Source organism: Pan troglodytes, chromosome 7, assembly GCF_028858775.2.
Source record: "Pan troglodytes isolate AG18354 chromosome 7, NHGRI_mPanTro3-v2.0_pri, whole genome shotgun sequence".
Lineage (NCBI taxonomy): Eukaryota > Metazoa > Chordata > Mammalia > Primates > Hominidae > Pan > Pan troglodytes.
Window position 1 is genome coordinate 114669287 of NC_072405.2, and position 25371 is coordinate 114694657.

General features: G+C 40.9%; 1 protein-coding gene across 8 annotated transcripts in view; it reads right to left on the bottom strand.

Annotated features, from left to right (window-relative positions):
* Positions 1 to 25150, bottom strand: part of DPYS (dihydropyrimidinase) — an 87605-nt gene extending 62455 nt beyond the window's left edge. For 4 of the 8 annotated variants that reach the window (XR_010159644.1, XR_010159643.1, XM_063817338.1 and 1 more), the window contains exons 1-4: positions 24768 to 25119; positions 9378 to 9536; positions 5445 to 5624; positions 2372 to 2561 (exon numbers count right to left, since the gene is read on the bottom strand). Coding sequence is in view for 6 of the 8 variants with exons in the window: in XM_063817338.1 (XP_063673408.1) it covers positions 2372 to 2561; positions 5445 to 5624; positions 9378 to 9536; positions 24768 to 25031 (793 nt within the window). In the remaining 2 variants the exon portion in view is untranslated. Of the gene's footprint in view, positions 1 to 2371; positions 2562 to 5444; positions 5625 to 9377; positions 9537 to 24767 lie in introns of all 8 variants that reach the window. The other 4 variants (XM_003311890.7, XM_016959760.4, XM_054657465.2 and 1 more) reach the window with 4 other exon arrangements.
* Positions 25151 to 25371: the final 221 nt, after the last annotated feature.

Sequence of the window (25371 nt, forward strand, 5' to 3'; positions counted from 1 at the left end):
CCCTGCACTTACAAAAAAGAATGAGGAAAATCTCTGTATCTAATGTGGGCTGACCTTCAGAACATATTTTCAAGTGGAAAAAAAAGCAATGTGTAGACAAGGTGTATAGTATGCTACCTTTTATGTAGGAAAGAAGGACTATATTCTTATTTGGTAAAGAGAAACATGGTAAAGATAGGCCAGAAATAAATTAATAAAAATCATTACTTATACTGTATGGGAAGAAGGAGCTAGAGAAGGCAAGTAAAACTTCATTGAACATTTTTATATATAATTTTGACTCTTGGGCCATGTAAATGTTTTACAGATACAAGAAATAATATTGAATTTTAAAATAATTTACAATAAAATTAAAATGTCTGTATTTACTAGTTTTCTGCCTATGATCTGTATTCTAAAACCCTCCCTAGACTTTTACTTTGCTCCTAATGGAATTCTATCCCAATGCAAAACAAATACCCAAGATCAAGAAACTGCTTCCTGACAGAACAGTCAAAATTGGAGCTTGAAGGTGGGTTAGAAGTGAAAATTTCTGCTGATTTCACTGTTCCTTAAATAATATTCTGACATTATGGACCCGGTACACGACTTAACAAAGGAAATAATTACAGACCGACTCATCTCATAGCGTTGGCAACAGCACCATCTGGTGGGAAAAACCTATAACTTTAAAATCGCAGTACTTATATTTTCTTTTTTAAGGGGCGAAATTCTTTTACATGCGAGAATAGCAATCAGAAATGGTTGGTTAGTAAGATATTATTAAATCCTAGGTGAAATAAGCCTACACTTAAGGCAAGATGTTGATGGATTACATTTTAAAAATGCACACAGCTTGCACAAAATCATTACTGAACCTTAATGCAACAAGAAGAAATTTTGACAAAATTTGTTTTGGTATCAATTATATACATGCCAAAACCATGCAGCGGGTCATGCTTGTAATCCCAACATTTTGGGAGGCCAAGGTGAGAGGATTGCTTGAGCCCAGGAGTTCAAGACTAACCTGGGCAACATGGCGAGACCCTGTCTCTACAAAAAGTTTAAAAATTAGCTGGGCATGGTGGCACATGCCTGTGGTCCCAGCTACTTGGGAGACTGAGATGGGAGGATCACTTGGAAGTTAGAGACTTCAGTGAGCCATGATTGTACCACTGCACTCCAGCCTGGGCAACAGAGTGAGACCCATTATTTTTATAATGAATCTTACAAAAATACAGCCTGTTTTAATAAAAAACAAACAAAAACAGCAAGGTTGAATTATAACACTGTCTCTGATTATCTGTATTCCTAAAATTGAGATGACAGAAGCTACCATGGGACTAAAGTCATTGAGTAAAATGCACCTTATTTATTTTTCCTCCTTTCTCTACCAGTATTGGCAAAAGAGTGAAATCATTTCTTTGCCCAGTGCTTATCAAAAATAGGAGATTTTCTCTTTCCTTTAAGATGAGTATTTACATACTAGGCTGAACCAGAGAACTGAGGCAATTAGGCAGTTTGGGGTAAAAATAACTTAGATTTTAAAATCTTAAAATAACCATCATTAAAATACCATTTGGATAATTGCTTCAATTGCTCCAACATCCAAGTGGCTGTCAGATGAATCAATTCAATTCAAAAGAAATTTATTGAGCATGTACTAGGTGCCTTGCACTGCCCTGATTCAGGTAGTGGGAAGGGTAGTGGAGCTGCCTAAGAGATAGGGAAGCTTCTTCAAAATTAACGAAAGAGGGCTAGGCATGGTGGCTCACACCTGTAATCCCAGCACTTTGGAAGGCTGAGGCGGGTGGATGATTAGAGGTCAGGAGTTTGAGACTAGCCTGGCCAACATGGTGAAACCCCGTCTCTACTAAAAATATAAAATTTAGCTGGGTGTGGTGGTGCTCACCTGTAATTCCAGCTACTCAGGAGGCTGAGGCAGGAGAATCACTTGAACCCAGAAGGCGGAGGTTGCAGTGAGCTGAGATCACGCCATTGCACTCCAGCCTGGGTGACAAAGTGAGACTCCATCACAAAACAAACAAACAAAAACCGGAGAGCTTTGCATTTAGCTATCATATTTAAAAGTGGCTGCTAGTGGCATTGAGTGTGGGGGCAGGTGGCTAAAGGAAATGTCCTGGGGTCGCAAGGATAGAGAAGAAATAACAAATAAAACCTGAAGGTAGAGAGGCAAGGATGAAGATGAACAAAAGTGGGGGAAAACAGACACACATAAGGATAAATGAAACCAGGAGGCTAATAAAAAGGGAGGAAGAAAAGTAGCGGAAATCCACGTGCACTTTCTCCTAAGCTGAAGCAGAGGCTACAGACGTGGACTTTTCTCTTCAGCTATCACTGAGTTCTAAGTGAGGTTACATTCGAGAATTACCGTCTCTCCTTGCATCCGCTATCACCTTAGCTGCAGACTTGCTCATCACATGCACAATGTAGAGAGGACAGTTCACAGCGCTGGCTATGGTGATGGCTCTCAGCGTGGCCTCTGCCTCCACTGCCTCTGGGCGGCACAGCTCGTGGCCCTCAGGGCCTGTTATCCCCAGAGCCAACATCTTCTTTGCTCCCTAAAAAGACAGCAGGAATGTGTATATGTGCAAGGAAGGTTTACTAATGACAGATATCATTATTTTATCATAAATTAAATGCAATGCCAGGCTTTTGATCTGTTAGGTATAGGGGTGTGTGTGTGTCTGTGTGTGTGTGTATATGAACATATTTGTGTAAATATATCTATAACACATATATATATAACATGTATATTTGGTAAAAATAATTTTGATATTCTAATCATATAAGTTAATTTTCCATATGCATATTTTACCATCACTTTTTTTATTGAAAAGGGGAAAAAGCAAGCACAAGCAACCAAAGCAAAAATGGACAAATGGGATGACATCAAGTTAAAAAGCTTCTGCATAGCAGAGGAAACAATCAACAAAGTGAAGAAACAACCCACAAAATGGGAAAAAATATTTGCAAACTACCCATCTGACAAGGGATTAATAAGCAGAATATATACAAAACTAAAACAACTCTACAGGAAAAAAAGTTAATAATCTGATTTAAAAATGGGCAAAAGATTTGAATAGAGATTTCTTCAAAGAAGACATACAAATGGCAAACAGGCATATGAAAAGGTGCTCAACATCACTGATCATTAGAGAAATGCACATCAAAACTACACTGAGATATCATCTCACCCCAGTTAAAATGGCTTATATTAAAAAGACAGGCAATAACAATTGCTGGTAAGGATGTGGAGAAAAGGGAACCTATGTACGCTGTTGGTGGGAAGGTAAATTAATAAAACTGCTCTGGAGAATAGTTTGGAAGTTCTTCAAAAGACTAAAAACAGAGCTACCATATGATCCAGCAACCCCACTGCCGGACATATATGCAAAAGAAAGGAAAATCAGTATATCAAAGAGATATACCTGCATTCCCATATTTGTTGCTGCACTGTTCACTACAGCCAAGATCTGGAAGCAACCTAAGTGCCCATCAACAGATGAATAGATAAAGAAAATGTGGTACATATACACAAGGGAGTACTATTCTGCCATAAAAAAGAATGAGATCCAGTCATTTGCAACAACATGGATGGAACTGGAGGTCATTATGCTAAATGAAATAAGCCAGACACAGAAAGACAAACATTGCATGTTCTCACTTATTTGTGGGATCTAAAAATTAAAACAATTAAACTCATGGAGATACAGAATAGAAGGATGGTTACTAGAGGCTGGGAAGGTTAGTGGGGAGGGATGGCGGTGGGGAGAGGGGGGAAGGTAGGGATGGATTGTGTGTAAAACAAAAAAAAAGAAAGAATGAATAAGATCTAGTACTTGATAGCACAACAGGGGCACTATAGTCAATAATTGCACCTTTTGGCCGGGCGCGGTGGCTCACGCCTGTAATCCGAGCACTTTGGGAGGCTGAGGTGGGCAGATCACAAGGTCAGGAGATCGAGACCATCCTGGCTAACACGGGGAAACCCTGTCTCTACTAAAAATACAAACAATTAGCCGGGCGTGGTGGCGGGCACCTGTAGTCCCAGCTACTCGGGAGGCTGAGGCAGGAGAATGGTGTGAACCCGGGAGGTGGAGCTGGCAGTGAGCTGAGATCGCACCACTGCACTCCAGCCTAGGCAACAGAGCGGGACTCCATCTCAAAAAAAATAATAATAACAACAAATAAAAAATAATTGCACCATTTAAAATAACTAAAATAATATAATTGGATTGTTTGTAACACAAAGGGTAAATGCTTGAGGGGATGGATACCCAATTTTCCATGATGTGATTCTTATGCATTGCAAGCTTGTATCAAAATATCTCATGTACCTCATAAATATATACACTACTATGTACCCCACAAAAATAAAAAAATTTAAAAAGAAAAGGTGAAAAAGATATGAAGTTATTTCTAATCACATTCTTTGAAAAGCAATATCTATATTTAAGACAATATTGATTCAGACAAAATAAAAATACTGTGGATCCTTGTTGAAGTGACTCACTGTCATACTATGTAATCAGTTTTACTTTTATTACGGAATAATCCTCTTCACTTGCTCCCCAATCCAACCCACTAAATGGTATTGGACCTGTTATCTTTCTTCTTCAAAATGTTATTTCTTCCTTACAAAAAGAGCATGCAGTCCAGACTTAGAGTGGTAAAAATACTTCCTGTTGTCATGAAACTATAAAGCAGAAGAGTCCAATTTAAACCCTGGTCTGTTTTTTGTTTTGTTTTGTTTTCACAGCTCACGCTCCCTTCTCATTATTCCTCTCTGCCTTGTGGCCACTGAGCCTCAATCTCACTCACTTTAATGGGAGCTGAGCCTAAGGAGATTAAAAAAAAAAGTCAGCTAATATAAAGGGCAAGAGACAGCTCTTTAAATCTTGCAGATGGTGTATCCTTCAGGCATTAATAATGGGACTAACATGAGAAATAAATATCATCTAGTTTCCTCCAGAGCACATTTTAATATCCAGTTTCTGAAAAGAGCAGGGCTTTAAACAGCTACCTAATACACTGCTTAAGTCATCAGATGACACTGATGTTGACCACGCTTTGGTATTCTGAACCAGCAGCCTAAGCTTCTGAAAAACAACAACAAAGCCAAAAGTATGCTGGAGGACACAAAGAAAAGTATTTGTGTTTTCATAACTGCACATGTTTGAGATCTAAGAGCTGGTTTGCAAAGGGGAAATCCTCATTCTAGTGCATATACCACCTGCATAAAGCTGAGAGCAGGGACTCAAGGAAATGGAGTTGGGAGTTTCTGAGCCACAGAAAATCCGTTTCCGAGCCACGGAAAATCCATTTCTGGATTTCTCATCTTCCAATGCATTAAATGAGTTTACCTATGTAGGCCCAATCATCTTCACCTTATGTTATGGCTGCTGTCATTTCTATAGTAGCTTTGGAATGCAAATGCGTACCTCTGCAATTAAGTCTCCATTTTCTGCATGGACCTGGGCAATTGCTCCAATTTCCTTGCACCGAGAGAAGGCTTCGTACAGCTCCAGGTCTGTCACCATGTACAGATCTTTATAGGCCATAAACATCTTGAAAGAGTTAACACCTTTATCTTGCACAAGGATTTTCATTTCTTCTTTAACCTAAAAGGAAGCAGCAACCATAACAATACGTTACTCTAATTTAAATGATAATTTCAACATTCTCTAAAACGTTGCATTCGGAAGAGAACTAAGTAAAATAAGGAAAATAAGAACAATAGTTTAGTTCCACAAAAATGCAATTAAGGCCTTGATCTTTTTCCCAGGTTATACCCCATTTCATCTGATAAACTGCTGCTGCTCTCATACTTTTAAATCATGAAAAAGTGAATAGCTTTTCCCAAAGTGCTTTATTTCTGTACTTGGATGTAAAATTCTCTGCATCTATCTCCCGATTCGAGGAAATTATTCTAAAAAATGACCTTGAAGCCATGTTGGCAGCAACAGAAGCAATCATGGATCCAGCAGGAATGAACGTTAATGTGAGGTAAGGATTCAGGTTCCAATCTGAAAGCCATGGGTGGAGTTCTTAGAAGGAGAAAGTAGAAGATGCAGATGGACCCGGGCATGCCCAAGAAAGCACAAACTCATGGTTTAGCTGTAGAGCCAGCCGTGGTGGCATGGGACCCATTGGCAGCTCCTAGGAGGTGAGAGCTGGAGACTCCACTCTGGATCCGTTGGAAGCTCAGAGGCCTTCAGGGTTGCCAGGGGTCAGGGGCAAGTTAGTATCAAAGCTATCTCAACAATTGCTCTTTTTTTTTTTTTTTTTTTTGAGACAGAGTCTTGCTCTGTTTCTCAGGCTGGAGTGCAGTGGCATGATCTTGGTTCACTGCAACCTCCACCTCCCAGATTCAAGTGATTCTCCTGCCTCAGCCTCCTGAGTAGCTGGGATTACAGGCGTGCACCACCATGCCCAGCTAATTTTTGTATTTTTAGTAGGGATGGGGTTTCACCATGTTGGCCAGGCTGGTCTTGCATTCCCGACCTCAAGTCATCTGCCCTCCTTGGCCTCCCAAAGTGCTGGAATTACAGGCATGAGCCTCCGCGCCCAGCCTCAATAATTGCTTTTGTAGGTCAGATTCAAGTCTCAATAAGGATCAAAAATTCCAAAGGAAAAACTCATAGATTTGACCAAATAAGACTGTTTGAACTTCTATATGTTAAAACACACCCACACCCACCCACCCACACATACACACACACACAATGAAAAGTGTAACAAGCATAGGATTATTGCTCTTAGCTAATAAAAGTTCTTTCAACTTGATAAGAAAAACATGTTGAAAAATGTTGGCAACAATTCATGGAGTAATAAATGACTAAAAACACATGCAAGAAATTTCCTACTAACTAAAAAGTGCAAAATAAAGCAGTGTAATTCTATTGAGTCAGCAAAGTTTAAGAATGATAATATTACATGCGAATTTACTCATTGCTACCACTGTTTATTCCCTTGGAAATGTCCCTCCCTTTTCTTGATGGTGCTTATCACCCGGCATAGCAGTCCTTACTTGCTGATCACCTGTCGGCCCCACCAGGATTTCAGCCCCGTGAGAGAAGGGGCCTTGTAAGGCTTGTCCACTGCTGTATCCTAGAACAGTGCCTGGTGCATAGTGCCCACTCAATAACTATTTATTGAATAAATTAATTGCTACTTAATTAATCTAGAAAAAAGCACCAAAATATTGAGAGTGGACAAGTGATGGAATGTGCTCCAAGTTAGGTTAAGTGACAACAGCAAGGGACAGAACATGGGACAGTGCACCTCATTTGTTCCCCCTAACAGTTTCTAATTTTTTACAATGAGTACATTAGTTTTATAGTCAGAAAAAAAAATGCTTGAAACATTGTTAGCATATTCACATAATGGGCTTCCAAAGGGGATTATGATCTGCATTGCTTACATGAAATATCTTTTGCTCCCTGAGTAGAAGAGCCCTCATTAATCATCCCTGCCATCCACATCCATGGAAGAATCTCATTATACAACTTGCAAGCATATTAGCTTCAGCCTTCCTCCCCAAAAGTGTGGCAACTGAACCAGCAGCAGCAGCGTCACCTGGTTGCTTGCTAGAAATGCAGAATCTCAGGTCCCACCTGCTCCTAACCTACTGCTATGGGTTGACTTGTGTGAGCCCAAAATTCATATGTTGAAGTCCTAACCCCTTGTTTGGAAATAGAGTCCTTGCAGATGTAATTAGTTAAGATGAGGACACGAGCATGTGCGCTTTATCCAATGTAACTGCTGCCCTTATATCAAGTGGAAACTGGGATGCAGACCTCCATGGGGAGAACATCATATGCAGATGAAGGCAATGATTGGGATGATGCTTCTACAAGACAAGGAATGCCAAAGGTTGTCAGCAAACTTCCAGAAGTTAGAGAGGAAAGGAACAGGTTCTCCCTCAGAGCCCTCAGAAGGAACCAACCCTGCTGACACCTAAATCTCAGACTTCTGGCCTCCACAACTGTGAGGCAGTAAATGTCTGTTGTTTAAGCCATTCTGTTTGTCGTACGTTCTGTTTGCTAGGGTTACAGCAGCCCTAGCAAACAAATAACCCCCCTGAACAGAATCTGCAATCTGCATTTTAGCAAGGTTTACCAGGTGACTCTTTGTATACTAAAGTGTGAGAAGCACTGATAAGGACAAACACCATCACCTTTGCTCCATCTTATAAAATAGGAGAATAGGAAAATGAAGAGAAGGAAGGAAGGGAGGGAGGGAAGAGAAGAAAAGAAAGAAGGAAGGGAGGAAGGAAGGGAGGAAGGAAGGGAGGGAGGGAGGGAAAAGAAGAAGAGAAGGGAGGGGAGGGAAGGGAAGAAAAGGAGGGACGATCCTAAAAGCATAAGAGTTCAGATGCATCACTAAAAATGGCATTTTTGGAGAAAAACTAACGTTAGCTGTGGACTATAAACCTTGCTATTATGTTTGCTGAACCACCTGTTAAAGATTGATTATTTGTTTTAGATTAACTTGCTGTCTAAAGCCCGAGTTTGTGGGGGATGTGAGATTATAAGATACGCAAATAATGTCCTAATGGTGAACTCTTTCTGGTAAAAAGATTGCTGAATTAAGTGCAATGTGGAAAAACATGTTGCAATTTAAATTCCAAGTAAAAGTTTCTTCCAAAATTCACACACACATTTATGTGGGAGGAAATCAACATATTTTAACATCTCTCAAAACTGTCTTTTCTATCTAAATCATGTTATTTCTGCCATGGCCTGGGCAATTAGTGGACATGGAAGGTTGTTTTAAGCTCTATTATGAAATCATCTGACCAGGTGTGGTAACATTAGCAGAGTAGGAAGATCACTCGGTCAAGATACAGCTTGGAGAAGACTCTGGAAACAGTCCAGGCCTGTCCCTTCCTCTCTAAAGAAGGCTCATGAGTGGGAAGGCAGGCTTCTAGTTCTAGAGAATTCTAAATTTAGAATTTCCTTGATTTTTTTTTGAGAAATTAAACATTTTTTATTGAAGTTCTAACCTGTGGGAAAATACTGTTTAAAAGATTCGGGGGATATTGAATTTAAGAAAAAGAGAAATCAGTATATTAAACATTACACTTAAAGCATTGATGATTCATTGATTAAATATTAGGAGAAGCTGTTATGAATGAGCATAAAAGATTTATCCTATTGTCTTTATATGATTTTTTTAATTTAGTTTTTAAAATTGGTAATACTCCGCAGAATTAAAAATTCAAAAGACACAAAAGAATATGCAATGAAAAGTCTTCCTGACAGTTCTGTCCTCCTGTTGTCTAGGAAGCAATCAATGTCACCAGTTTCTTGCTCTTGTGCAGAGTGAGGACAAGAGGACAATGGGAACACATTGAAATCCAGGTGCTTTACCTGGTCACTCCACCACGTCACTGCCACATGAAGGCTGTAGTCGCAGCAAACTTTGGGATCAGCCCAGCTTCGCCAGGTCTCGAAGGCCTCAATGAGGGAGCCACCTTTCTGAGGAATGGCAAAATCAATAATCATGGTGGTGCCTCCTGCGAGAGCAGCCTGGAATCATAAGAGGTTTTCAACAAATTAGCTATCAATTTCCTAGTTAAGTCATTTATCATCTTGAACAATGTGCATTTGTAAGCACTTGGGCAAACTCGATGGGTCCAGGAAATTGCAAAAAGATGCTGCCTGTTTAAATGACCCAGAAGGGCATGAATAGACTTTTCATAAATTAAGTTTAAAGTATTAAACCTGCTGGAATCGCTTCTGCAAAAAGAATGTCATATCTGATAAGATGAAAATGGATTTGACTCAAAGAAAACAGAGTGAGGATTGTAAAGAAAAATCAAAATGGAAAAGTGGAAAAAATGCACATATTTTTTCTTGAGAAGTGATATTCATTATTATAAAATTCCATTTTATTAGAATCCATCCTGATGAACTGTATCTCTAACTGCCCTGTGGTCCTCTCAGAATCCTGGGAGACTTACATGGTTCCGGTCTTGCCTCCATTCCCAGAAACCAAATGGTGACCCCTTTATCTTTCTTAGATTTGCATCTGTCCCTCTGTCCACTGCTACCACCCTGGTCTTAGTTCAGATCCTTCTCATTCCTCATCTTGACTATTGTAACAGAGTCCTGATTGATCTTCAACTCCCACTCCCTCCAATACAAACCCCTCATTGCAACGAGAGAGATATTTCCAAAGCAAAAATGTAACCACTTGACTCCAAAGATGAAAACTGAGTGCTTCTCCCTGCCTCTGCACAAACTGGAATCTTCATAACATGGTCTATAAATCCCTGCATTCTGCCTCAACTTGCAATATACCCCTTAGCACATTATATTACATTACATCACTACTAATTTAAAAACTGTTACTAAATCACATGCCTTTGACTAATTATTTAAATCAATTTCATTTAAACTAAAATCACAAGATGGTTAATTGTTTTTAATTGTTGTATTCAAACAACGTAGGTGAAGAAAACAGAGACAGGACAGATGCTAGCACAGTGGCTTAGACCACAGACCTGGGAGGCTCACGGGCACCAGGGTACAAAGCTCAGCATCAACACTTACTCGCGGTGGTAATCTCAGCAATTTCTTAACCTCTGTGTGCCTTTAATTCACCATCTGCAAAGTGAGGACAATTGTACCTAAACCATAGGCTTGATAGGAGGATTAAACTGAAGTAATGTATACAGAGTGCTTAGGTCCAGGCGCCTTGGCTCATGCCTGTAATCTCAGCATTCTAGGAGGCTGAGACGGGAGGAGAGCTTGAGCCCAGGAGTTCAAGACTAGCCTGGGCAACATGGTGAAAACCCCGTCTCTACAAAAATGTAAAATTAGCCAGGCATGGTGGCATGCGCCTGCAGTCCTAGCTACTTGGTAGACTGAGATGGAAGGACCACTTGAGCCCGGGAGTTTGAGGCTGCAGTGAGCTATGATTGCACCACAGCATGCCAGCCTGGGCAAGAGAGAGAGACCCTGTCTCAAAAATAAACAAATAAATAAAAATAAAGTGCTTAGTACAGAGTTTGATTCATGGTAAGTGCTTTATGGGTTGAGCACTACTATTTCAGGATTAGGAATTTTTCCATCTTCCCTATATCGTGTTACCTCATCACCATAAATGTGGTCATGTTACAACACAGGAGGGGGCAGTGCCTCAGTCTCTCTTTCCGGCCCCCACCACCCTCCCCCAACGGCCCCCAGATACACTGGATGCCCTCATGTCCTACCTGATATGCCAGCTCTATTCTACTCCCACTTTTCTTGCTTACTTCAATAGATTTTTATTTTTCCTTAACTTACTTGGCCCCACTCCAATTCTTTTTGCTCTCAAAAATTTCACTTTTTATACAGGATCCTGTATGTTGTCTCCACCTTTAAATAACACTGCCTTATCTGTGGCAAAACAATACATATTTGCATTTCTTAAGAAATCCCTATTGATGTAATGAAAATACTAGGAAAAAAAATTCCTCAGGCTTTGTATTTTTATTTGAATACAGATTAATCTTCTTACCTTCTTCCTTCTAAAAGTGTCTTCCCAGTATGACAAGACATCCCTTGAGGATGAAAGACATTTTTCTAATAGAATCTGCTGTTAATTAAAGCATTAGAAGAAAGTCCTCTTTTAGCATCTACTGAACTAGAAAATCAAGCTTAAAGAACTATTCTTTCTATTCTTTCCCTATTAAAATCTACCACATGCAGGATGTGGAGAAACTAGATACACAGCTGGTGGGAATGCAAAATGGTACAGCCACTTTGGAAAACAATTTGGAGTTCCTCTCACAGTTAAAGATAGAGTTACCACAAGACCAAGCAATTCCACTCCTAGGCCTATAGCCAAGAGAAATGAAAACATGTTCTCGTAAAAACTTGCACATGAATATTCACAGCAGCATGATCCATGGTAGCCAAAAAGTAGAAACAATACAAATGTCCATCGACTCATGAATGGATAAATAAAATCTAATAGATTCATACAATGGGATAGTATTTTACCATAAAAGGAAATGAAGTACTGACATACGCTATGACATGGGTGAAGTTTGAAAATATGATGCTAAGTGAGAGAAGCTAGTCACAAAGATAATATATTGTGTGATTCTATTTATATGAAATGTCCAGAAGAGGCAAATCCATAGAGCAAGTGGAATAGTGGTTGTCTGGGGCTGGGTGGGATGAGGAGAGTCCAAGGTGATAGCTAAAGGGTATGGTGTTTCTTTTGGGGGTATCAAAAGTGTTTTGGCTGGGCATGGTGGCTGACGCCTGTAATCCCAGCATTTTGGGAAGCTGAAGCAGGTGGATCACCTGAGGTCAGGAGTTCAAGACAAGCCTGGCCAACATGGTGAAACCCCATCTCTACTAAAAATACAAAAATTAGCTGGGCATGGTGGCGGGTGCCTATAATCCCAGCTACTAGGGAGGCTGAGGCAGGAGAATTGCTTGAACCCAGGAGGCAGAGGTTGCGGTGAGCCGAGATCATGCCATTGCACTCCAGCCTGGGTGACAGAGTGAAACTCCATCTCAAAACAAACAAACAAAACAAAAAGTATTCTACAATTGATTGTGGTGATGATTGCACAATTCTGTGAACATACTAAAAGCCATTGTCCTATACACTTTAAATGGCCGAATTGTATTGTAGGTGGATTCTATCTCCACAAAACCAGAAAAGTTCTACCACATCCAAGCCACTGTATGTAGTGAAGGGAGTGGGAGATCACACAAATAATTAGGCAATGATTCTGCCCTCAGGGTGTTTATAGGAGAAGCAGAAATATGAATAAATAAATATAAAATAGTTAGATTGTAATAACAGGTAGCAAGTCTACTTTTAAAATAAACAGTAGTATAAAAATTGCTAAAGGGAGGTAAAATTTGCTAAGCTCCCTAGAAGAGGTACAGAGAAAAGATGACTGGGAATTCAGAGGAGAGAAAGATCAACTCAGAGATTAGAGACGGCTTGGATTTCAATCAGGATTAGGACATACACGTGGAAGTTTCCAATTAAGTATAATGATATCTGACTCACAGCAAGTGCTGTGATGCTGTTTTTGTGCACCATGATGCTCTAGGAACTATTCCAATGTTTTGCATATTTTAACCATCTCAAGAGCTCTACAGTAGGTACTATGGTTAACTCCATTTTAGGGTGGTGAATACTGAATACAGAAAACCCAGATGGCGGGCTGATGGGTGCAGCAAACCACCATGGCACATGTATACCTATGTAACAAACCTGTACATTCTGCACATGTATCCCAGAACTTAAAGTAAAATAAAGAAAAAAAAACTTAATACAGAACCATCAATAACTTGGCCAAAGTCTTATAGCCAGCAAGGAACAATGGCAGGGTTGGAATCTGAGTCATCAGGCCCTAGAGCCTGAGCCTCTGGGAAATGTGAACTGCATGAAGAGAAGCTCTGAGGAAGAAGATCTGGGGGGAAGAGGTAGCAGCTCAGCAGAAAATGTTAAAGGGCAGAATTAAGGTGACTGGGGACCATATAAAGTGGTGGTCCCAGAGGAGGAAAACAGGGCAATGATTGTTTTTAGTTGCGAAGGGAGTCAGGTGAGCTGATTTGACTAGGATGAGTGAGACGATGGCAGGCGAGTGGACAGAGGAGGAGCATGATCTGCACTTAGGAGGGACGTGAATTAAGTGGGGAACATCCTGAGAGTGAGGTGCTTGGGCACATGTCCACCTGGTGGCATTTGCAGACAGGAAGACATACAGACCTGTTTCCAAACAGCATACAAGACTAGGAGAAAATGTAGGAGTGACCTATTAGAGGATGCCATAGAGGTCCCGAGACTGGCCGAAATGGCCAGGGAGCGAGAAGCCAGACATGACAACATGAGCCACAATAACATGCTTCGGAACATACCAACACTCAGCACGAACACAAAACCACACTGAGCCAAGACAAAATGTTTACAGTGGCTGGATCTAGGTGGTATAATTCCAGGTCATTTTAATTTCCCCTACTTCAATTTTATTTTCAATATTTGCTAAACTTTCTATTAAAATCATAATTTTATATGAAAAATAAATATTTTACATATAAATATATGACACAGGGCATATATATGTACAGTCATGTACCATAATGGTGTTTTGATCAATGACAGTACCACATGTATGACGGTGGCCCCATAAGATCACAGTACCATATTTGTACTGTACCTTTTCTATGTTTAGCAATGTTTAGATACACAGTTATTGTCATTGCCTATGGTATTCAGTAGAGTAACTACTGAACAGGTTTGTAGCCAAGGTGCTACAGGTCATAGCATATAGCCTAGGCGTGTAGTAGGCTATACCATCTAGGTTTGTGTAAGTACACACTATGATGGTCTCACAACCACAAATTTGCCTAATGACACATTTCTCAGAATGTATTCCTGCTATTAAGTGACACATGACCATAAATGGTGTATAAATTAAATAGACAGAGCTGTTGATGGTCTTCTTACCAGACTGAAGATATGATAGTCAAAGGGCCACTCTTCTAAAACTAAAGCAAATGAAAATTCTCGGGGCTACAATTTGAAAGCTCTTAAATGAGGGTTGATCACAAATGCTCCACCTTCCTAATTAACTAGGAGCAGGAAAGAGACAGGAGAGGAACAACCACTTATCTTTTGTTTCTTCTTGTTCTGTTTCTTATCCCCATTCTTATCTCCCTCTCCTCAACCCCAGACTGGGAATGAGTTTGGAGAAGCTGTATTGAATGGGAAAGGATGGCTGGGGCCAATTTCTCTCAAATAGCTACATGAAGCCTAGTTATTTCCTTTGCTTTTATTCCTGATTGACTTATTTCCATTTTTATTTGTCAGTTAGCCAAACAAAATGGATTTAGCTTTTCTAACCTGGCTCACAAATCAATTATTTCAGCTCCTAATTACTTTCACTGTTCTTCCTTGTAAACCTTCCAGTTTATCTAAAAAACTCTTTTGGGGGACAGGGGAGCCCACACTGCTTCCAGAAGAAATGCAGTGGAACAGAAATTGAGATAAACTCTAACAGTGGGTCATAATATTACACAAGATTTTGTTTAAGAATATTCCATTGTAAATCATTACTGAAAGTACAGGAGTTATCCCTTATCCAAGAGGGATACATTCCAAGACCTCCAGTGGATGCCTGAAACTGAGGATAGTATTGAACTCTACATATGCTATGTTTTTTCCTATATGTACATACCTGTGATAAAGTTTAATTTATTACTGGGCACAGTAAGAGACTAACAGCAATAACTAATAAAAAATAGAACAATTAGCCAGCATCACTCTTGCACTTTGGGGCCATTATGAAGTAAAATAAGGGTGACTTGTGGGTGGCCACAAACACTGCAATATTGCAACAGTTGACCTGATAACCGAGCCAACTACTAAGTGACTGACGGGCAGGGAGCGTCTATAGCATGAATGTGCTGGACATACGGAGGACTCACGTCCCAGTCCCAGGCAGGATGGAGCAGGATGTCTTGAGGTTTCATCACACTACTCAGGATGTTGTACAATTTAAAACTTATGATTGTTTTTTCTGGAATTTTCCACTTAAGTTTTTTGGACTACAGTTGACCTCAGGTAACTGGAGAAATTGAAACTGTGATTCAGGGTACACTACTGTATCCAAATGCATTTTCTTCCCTTTTATGGTGCCACCAAATTCTTATTTCTAAGCTTATCCTAAAACAAGTGACTTTGTTTCACTAAAATCCATCACAGAACCTGCACCACCCAAGTAAAACAAAAAGAAACCCAACGGTATGTTTGAGCCTTAATGAGAAAAGTTCATGGCTGAATTTCTAGCTCTCTCACAATCACTGAAACCTACAAAAACAAGTTTCATGGTCCCAACGTCTGTCCCAAATCCAGAAGCACACTCAGCTTTGTAAAGATGTCTTGCACATTCCTGTCCATGCTTGGCTTCTTGCCTCCCTAAGTTTGGAATATTAATCACACTATCATCCAACCTACCAGAAACTTAAGAGTTACTCTTGACACCTACTTCTCTTCTTCCCTGTATCCCCAAATCCAATCCATCAACAAGACCCTGGAGGCTGTCTTCTATGAACTCCAGGAGCCTCTCTACTCCTGCGTCTTCACCTCTACTGCCCGGTGCCACCTTCGTCTTCCCACTGGACTAGCACAGTGAAGAAATGAGAAGGGAGGGAAAACAGAAAGGAAGAGGGCCATAAAGAGGGTGTGTTAATGAGTAGGTTACCACTGTGAGCAACCGGAGTTCAGTCCCCAGAAAATCCTCAGAGCAACAATGTGAACACAACTCCAAGGTAGGAGGTATACCTACTATATGTCTGCCCAGCCATATCTGCCACTTCCAATCTTTTATTGACTTCTCTTTGCTCTTAAGATGGAGAAAAAACAATTGTTGCCCAACCCATAAGGTCCTGCATGACCTGAACTTTAGCTTTCTCCAAAGCTGTCTATTGAGCTATTCCCTCTCAACTCATTCACTCCACTCCACTGACACTGTCCCTGCCTCTCTTAGGAGACCTGAGCACTTTCCCATTTCAGAGAGAGACATCATTCATGTTCTTCCCTCCTCTACCCATTCCTGTGCTGAGTCCAAGCAATTCTTAGCCCTGGATCATGCAGGAATCATATAGAAAGCGTTTACCTCATTCCCCAGAGATTCTGATTTAATCAATGTTGGTTCATCTCTGTATATTCTGTGCCCATTACAGTACCTGGAACATGAATATTCTCTAAATGTTTGAAGGGGAAAGGAAGAGAAGGACCAGTGAATTTCCCTAAAAGTCACGAGATGGAATAATTATGATGGTTCACTTTTCCAATAGCAAACTGGGAAAGCTGTGTAAGTTGCGTGTTAGTGTGAAATGTCATTTCCCAAAAATATTGCTAGTCCTGGCCCTGTAGTTTCCTAGATCCTTCTATGAACATGTTAATATGGAGTGTCAATGCAGACCACATCTGAAGGCTGAATGCTCAGTTTTTCCAAAGTTCATTACCAAAGCAGTGTTAACTAAGACTTTTAACAAACACAATTTTAGTTTATTTCTGTATCTATGCCTCAAATACTTTCTTGACTTCTAAAAATGATTACATTTTGTTTTACTTTCAGGTGAATTTTAAGGTATTTTCTGTGTGAAAAGATCCTCAGGCTCAGGAACTCATCCGTGACTATCACTATATAATACAGTTTCCCTGTTAGATGCAATGAAACATAACAGAAAAAATTGAAGTGTCCTTTCTCAACTTGTTACTTGACGTGTGAGAAGAAAGCACAAAGCAGTGTTGAGGTGTAGATGGTGGCCAGTTGCCCAGGCTCACTTGTCAGCCAAGTAAGCAGGTCAGAAACACAGCCAGGTGATGCAGGCCACTGTGATTGATGACTCAGCAACAGGGAAAATGCCAGATGTCACTGACCTCACATGTTTACTAAAAAATTGTCACAATCATCAAAGCAAAGTCTATAAAGCCCAAACTTACTATATAAAATTTATTATCAAAGTCCAGACAGATTAGAGACCCATATACCTCTAGTCTGTTTACCGCTGAGAACAAATACCATGGTTTTCATCTCTATAACCTCTGCACCAGCCACAATGCCTGGCACTTAGTGGGTTTCCAAGAAATACTTGTTGACTGAATTAATGGAACCTAGCAGCCAGCTTGAAAAATCCTTAGTTTGGGATTATTCCATACTAGATGGCAGTTGAGACTCTAGAATATACCACTGTAGCATAAATATTATTTTGAGCTCCAGATATTTGAGAATAGGTGTTTTTTTATTTGTTTGTTTTTGTTTTTCCTTAAGTCCCAAATCTGCTATAAAGCAAAGCCTCCCCAAAGACCTCAATTATCATAAATCCCCTCTCTAGGGGTTTCACAACCAGGGAAGATTGACTTATCACTAGAGACTTGGAAGCTGACACCATACCTAAATAGACACTGTCACAAAACTATCATATGTCCCATATCTCCTTCTAAGGGCCCATTTATCTTTTCTAAAAGTCATTTGTTTTCCTATGTGTCTTTTCTCCCTGTGACCATCCCCTGTTAAGAAGTTGTTTTTTTGTAAGTGCCTGCTCCGCCTTCCCTTGTTCTGTTAAGATGGTGTATAACCCCCCAAATCTAGCCCCCTCCTTGAGTCACATTTTTCTGTGAATTCCTATATATGTATGTGAATTTTTTTAATTTGTCTTTTCTTTTGTGAATCTCTCTTTTGTCAGTTTAATTTGCAGGCCCCCAATTACTAAACATAAGAGGGTAAAGGAAAAGACTTTCCTCCCTGAGAGAAGCATCATGGAAACCTTGATTTCTAGACTACCTCTCTCAGACATTTTATGGTTTGGCTCTGTGTCCCCACCCAAATCTCAAGTTGAATTGTAATCCCCAATGTTGGGGGAGTGACCATGTGGGAGGTGATTGAATCATGGGGGCATATTTCCCCCTTGTCGATCTCATGAGTGAGTTCTCATGAGATCTGGTTGTTTAAAAGGGTGCAGCACTTCCCCCTTTGCTCTCTCTCCTGCCACCATGTGAATATGTGCTTGCTTCCCCTTCACCTTCTAACATGATTGTAAGTTTCCCGAGGCCTCCCCAGTCATGCCTCCTGTACAGCCTGTGAAACTATGAGTCAATTGAACCTCTTTTCTTTATAAATTACCCAGTCTCAAATACTTCTTTATAGCAGTGTGAGAACAGACTAATAGAGACATTGAAAATACCCAGGCCAGACATGTGAGAGAGAAAACAAGGGGTGGAGGTGAAAAGCATGAACTATGGACTATCAAAGCTGAAATAAGGCAAGTCTTGGAATCTAAGTCAGTGAAAGGATTCCTAATACACAACACCCTTAACAGAACCAAAGCTTTAGTTAGCATCAAGTGGTTTCAGTTCATCTTTGAGTTTTTTTGTGCTTCCTCTGATGAGTCTGAAGGTTAAGTTTGTAATCATTAAACAGCCATTCAAGGGAACCACAGAATTACAAACCCTTGAAGCTGGAGCATCTAAACTACTAATACAACACGAATGTTCAAAGCTCAGCCTCACCAGTTATTAAAGAGATGATCTTTTAAAGACAGTAAGAAGTGCTACGTTTTTCCTCTGAAATTGACATAGATTTTTAAAAAAGTCATTATCCAGGCCAGGCACAGTGGCTCACACCTGTAATCCCAGCACTTTGGGAGGCTCAGGAGTTTGAGATCAGCCTGGGCAACATAGTGAGACCCTGTCTCTACAAAAAAAAAAAAAAAATACAAAAATTAGCTGGGCATGGTGGCGTGCACCTGCAGTCCCAGCTACTCGGGAGGTTGAGGTGGGAGGATTGCTTGAGCCCAGGAGGATGAGGCTGCCGTGAGCTGGATTGCACCACTGCATTCCAGCCCAGGTGAGAGAGTGAGACCCTGTCTCAATAAAATAAAATAAAATAAAATAAAATAAAATAAAATAAAATAAAATGTCATTATCCACCATCGACAAGAATACAGTGAAATGGGAATGATAATGGGCACATAAACTGAAGAGCAGTCTGAATGAATGTATTAAACTCCTTTAAGATGTGTCTAATACTCATTGGCCCAGGCATTTTACTCTAAGGGATCATTTCTGAGGCAATCATCAAGAATATGAACAATAATTTACATATAAGGATGTCTGTCACAGCATTGCTATATAGTGGATAAACACTGGAGATCACCAAAATGTCCATCATGGAGAAGATGAGAGCTGAACCATCAAAGTTTGGGAAACAGGAAGAAAAATGAGTTTGAAACTTGAAGGAGAGGTCACATTTGGTTTGGCACATGCTGAGTTTGAGGTGCTTCTGGGATATCCAGGTTGTGATATCCAGAGACAGGCAGAAATTGAGGCCGGATGCTTAAGGAATATGCAGGCTGGAGAGAGAGATCCGAGACTCAGAGATCATTATCCTCAGAGAGGATAATGAGGCCACAAAATCATATTCTCCAGTGGTATTTAAGGACAGGGGGAAATGTTTAATAAACAAGGCTGACTCCCATCAGTATGCCCAATTTGGTAGAAGGAAACAAATGTTTACACGTTCCCCCAACAAATAAATATCTAGAAGGATAGGGAGCCAAATGTTAAAATTATAGGTGATTTAAATATTATTTTTCTTTATACTCATCTGTATTTTTCTTTTTTGAAAAAGCAGTTGATTCATTTAACTAATGCATATTGAGTGACTATAATGTGCCAGCATTTTTTTAAGGTCTGGATGATAAGTATATATTGTTTTTATAACTTAAAAAACTCTTTTTGAATTGCTCATCTAACCAATGCCTCATTCACAGACAAGAAAATGCTGACAATCCTGAGAGAGGAAATTACTTGCCTAAGGTCACAAAATCAGCCCACGCAGCTCCTGAAGCCCAGCCGGGAGCTCTGGCAAGCAACAGAAAAGGGGATTTGATTTGCAACCAGGGTTTTTGAAGCACAGCTCTTCCACAAGTTGCAGAAGCTCTATAAATACAACTAAATGTGTGGTGTGCTTAATCACATGCCTTACACTGCCTTGTAAGTAATCCCCACAATGGCATTTTACCAAAAAGTTTCAAAGCAAAGTGTAATTTCCCTTCTCAATAATTTTGAGAACTTTTTGTCCTTTACAATAAAGAAAAAAGAGAAGAAAAAAAGAAAAATGTGTTGCATGGTTTCCCAATTTTTAAAAAGATGTTCCTCCTGCCAGCTACTGACACTACCGGGTTTTCAGTGCAACTCCACCCACTCTGACCTGCATACACCTCTGAATACAAATTTATGTATATTTGAAAACTTGCCAAACTCTTATACTTCATTCTCTTATCACAGAATGTAGTAAAAGCAAAGTCACGATTCTTTCAAATTTATTGAATTCATACTACCCATTGAATAAAAAATTCCATTGTCCTTCCTCATAGATATTGAATTATCTGAAGACCACTGTACATCTGGTATAGACCAACGAAATGAAATATGATTTCTTTAAAGCAGAACATTATTTCCATTAGTTACTTCAGAAAGCTTTTACCTGTAATTAAGCTAATCAGTTATAGGCTTTAAGCCAATCTCTGACATGAATTAGATTTACAAAATAAATAACCTTTAGTTAATGTATATTCATTTTTAAAATTGAGTCCCATCACAATCTAGTGATCGATAAATAGAGTACCACAAATAATATCCTTTTGTATTTGTCAGGTATTATAAATGATCAGCCTGCTGGATGTAGAATGCAAACAGCTATTGGTCTAAACTTTAGGGGCCCATTTCCTGAAAGTATAATATATCATTTTTACTTTATGCTTTTTCTGTACTTAAGGTCCATTTCTGTACCCTTACAAATGATATGGCTATAAATGTATGTATTATACAAATGCCTTATAAACTGAATACCTGCAGTGTGTATTTATTTTGATAACCTTAACTGCCTCTAGCTTTAGGAAAGTGAAGAGTTATTGTCTTTTCTAAAGATGGCTCTGCTCTATTTTTGAGAAAAGATGCCTCCCATTAAAATGCAACTTATATGGCTCTGTCATCTATCACTTGCCACCCTGACAAATCTGAACATTATATGTTTTTTCAAAAGAACAGACACTAATAGGTAACAGCTTTAGCGACGGGGTCAGGCAGTACTAAATTTGAAGAGCCACTCAATGAGTTACAGCCCTAGGTGTACAACCTTAGGCAGGTAACTTAAGCTTCAATTTCCTCAATTGTAAAAAAGTAGACAATGGCATCTGGGATTTTTGGAAGATAATGCACAACTTAGGGCATTGCCTGGTATGTACTTGACAAAATAGATGTTACTTAAAGGTATAATAAGAAGATGTTTTTCAAGTTTAACATATCATACAACCAGTATTTACAAAAGGCCTATCTTTGTCTCTAGCTCCCCAAAACAAACACCCACCAGCGTTGCTTTGGGGATTATTGCAAAGGCCAGGAAAGTAGACAAAATAACTCTATAATGCCTTTCTTTCAGAATTCAGGTCAATACTGTAATGTTTATGTTTATCTATATTTCCCCATCTGGTTCACTTTATGAAGCCTCAGCTGTTTCTGGGGGTGGGAGTGGTTACCTCTTGGGATCCAACCAACTGACTCTGAACTAGACTATTGCAACACAGCCCCTTTGTAAGTACTGTTTAATATTCAACAGGAATTTGGTATTTGCTAAACCTTTGACCTTAATATCTCTGACCGTATCATTTTTTGTTTAAGATCCTAAGCTCATGAAGAACATGTTTTTGTTTAATGTTTTCACAACCTTTAAGTACAGAAATGCTTAGAGGATCAGCTGGTGGATAAATCCTTTGAGATGTTGACAACAGACTATACGCCATAAGGACCTACATTCTCAGTTAAGAATTATAAATCTCTCTGAACTAGAGAATCCCAGAATGGCTAAGGAAAAGATAGAAGACCAAGAACCACTTCCCAGGACCTTGGGGCACGCAAAGATAATCTTGAGAAAGAGAGGGAATGCCCCTCCCCCACAGCATTCCACTTACTCTTCTTTGCTGCTTCATCTGGAACCCTGATGGCAGAAAGAGAATGAAAGCTACTGCTCAGCTGTAAGAGGGAGAATGATGCTAGTGGGCAACTCATGGTCAGAAATAGCAGCTCCCCACCTTGCAGGTGGGAGTGTTCAATGGGATGCCCTGCCATCAGCAAAGCACTTTGTTAATGATAAGTCTGTAATAACAGAAAGGGCTTGCACTATGACTGAAAACTGCAAGTTCTGACATTTTAAATATAGGTGTACACACACAGACACATGCACAATATGATATCGATTATGTAAAATAGAGCATGCTAAAAAGCATAAAGGCAATACACCAAAACACTGGCTGTCACTGAGAGGGAGAGTATTATTAATGTTTTGCTTCTTTTAATTTTCCTATTATTTTTCCAATTGTTTCCTATAATCACATATTGTTTTGATAGCTAAAAAATTCTTTAAAATGTAAAAATAAGTTCATTCAAATTCAGTGCATATTACTTTTTAGCAAAAGGGAAAAACGAATAAACAAAACAAAGTTTGCTAATTTTCAAAGCATACAACAATCTGTCCCACAAAAGACTTTATTGACATAAAGATATAGGTTGATAATTAGTAATCAGGGAGAAGCTTTCCAAATGGTGATTTGAGCAGCCTGCCCAGATCCTTCTCTCTGGGTCAAATCTACCTGCCTTCCTTTTTTTCTGTTAATCATTCCAGTCAATTATAGAGGATTGGGGAACTTGGAGAAGGGGAGGTGTAAGGAGAGCAAAACTGTCAGAAATCAGTATATGAATGAAGTAGCTATCACCAAAACTGCTTTGGAAGACTGTCGGCCTGTCCACAGTAACATGGGAATAGAAAGAAAGAGAGGGGTGGAGGGGGTAGCGGGGGGAGAAAGAAGGGAGGGAGCGATGGAGAGAGGGAGGGAGGGAGGAAGGAAGCCTACTATACACTGGACTTAATAGCCCAACTTGTTTCACACATCAAGGTATGGTCCAAGTGAAAAGCCAAGGCCTTTAGTATATCAATACATCTTCACTTTGGAAGGAGCCATTTCTCTCAAGGCAGCTCAAAACACAGGACTTAAGGAGGATGTGGGCTTTACTTTAGCCCAAGTGCTGAGAGTAGAATTTTTACTCTATGTTCCTGTAAAGCTGCTCTGTTAGTCTCTTGATCTTGTGTTGAGGAGCTTTGGGGAAATGTTGCAGGGGTGTCCAATCTTTGGCTTCCCTTGTCTTGGGCCACACATGAAATATACTAACACTAACGACAGCCAATGAACTAAGAAAAAAAATTGCAAAAAAAAAATCTCATAATGTTTTAAGAAAGTTTATGAATTTGTGTTGGGCCGCATTCAAAGCCGTCCTGGGCTGCATGCGGCCTACAGGTTGGACAAGTTTGGTTTAAGTTTCCTTTCATTGACCCAAACTTCTAGGCCTTTGTATCTAGAGAAACCCAAGCCTACCTTCACCTGGGGAGTGGTGATCTGATTACCCTCCTGCAACATCAGTAAAACTATGGGTACTCCAGCAGCAAGAATGTTGTGTCCCCAGCGCAAGTGGGATGGAGAAAAGAGCCTGCTGCGAGGCTGCGTTGGTGTGTGTGAGTGTTGCGAGATCATTTCTGGAATACTTTCTCTTCTAAACCCTGGTCGGGGCTATATTTTTTCTACTGGGGGTGGGAGTGGGGGCAGAGGGTAGGGGACGGGAACGTGAACACGGTGGGCATCTAGCCTACTCAGACACATCACCTGCTACACTGCTCACTTTGAGTCAAGGCTGTAACTACCAGGTGAATGGATTTTTCATTTGGTTTTGGTTGCGGATAAAGGATGGGTCGAAATGGTTGGGAGAAATGGCTGGAAGTGCCTACTTTTAAAAAAAGATTCTAAAGAATGTATGGAAGATTTGCGACTTCCACAGAACACCAATCAAAATGGGGTTGCGGGGAGATTTGGGGAGTAAGCGGTATAGAGAAATTAGGGTAAGGGGATGGCCTTAAACTCGTCAAATTAACCACTAAAGGAGGAGTCGAGGGCATCTGGTTGAGCCAAGGCTGCTCGGCTGCCGCCGAGAAGGGGCGCCTGGAAGGGACCCCAGCGAAGAGAATCTGAGTCCCCTCTGACACCCGCCGGGGCTGCGCTCCTTCCCGCCCACCCATCCCCTCGGCGCCGCGCCGCGCGAGGCGGCCCTGCTGAGGACCCCGGGACGACTGGGGAGGCTGCCCGAGCCTCCGTGGGTACCGCGGGGCGGGGGCGCGGCGGGGCGGGTACCTTGGTGCCCTGGTGGAAGTCGTCGATGGACCGCGAGCCCATGAAGGGGAACTGCATGTGCGTGTGTGTGTCGATGCCTCCGGGCAGGACGAGCTTGCCGGCGGCGTCGAGGACCCGCAGCCCCGCAGGAGCGCCCCCGAGAGGCAGCAGGTCGTGCCCGAGTGCCCGCACCACGCCGTCCTCCACCAGCACGTCGGCCACCTCCGAGAAGTCATCGTTGACCACGCGACCCCCGCGGATCAGGAGCCGCGAGGGCGCCGCCATGGCGAGGGGCGCGCGGGGTCCTACTCGGCCCGGGCTGCGCGCAGGGGCTGGGTTGGGCGGACCTGGCGGGCTTGGGGTGCCCTCCTGCAAGGTCCCCACCGACAGCCCCCGAGCTCTGCCTCAGGCTGCAAATCCGGAGCCCGGCGGCCTGGCGGGTTTATGACCTGGCCGCATATGCGGCTCCTCCCCCCGGGAAGGCTGGACTGGAGCCCAAAGTCCGGGATTGAACAGGTCCGCATGGTCCTTGCACACTCAGACCCCAAGTGTTCTGCGCCCTGAGTTGAGGTATCCACCCAGGCTTCGGAGTCATTGGAAGGGAAAGATCTTGGAGTTTTAAGAG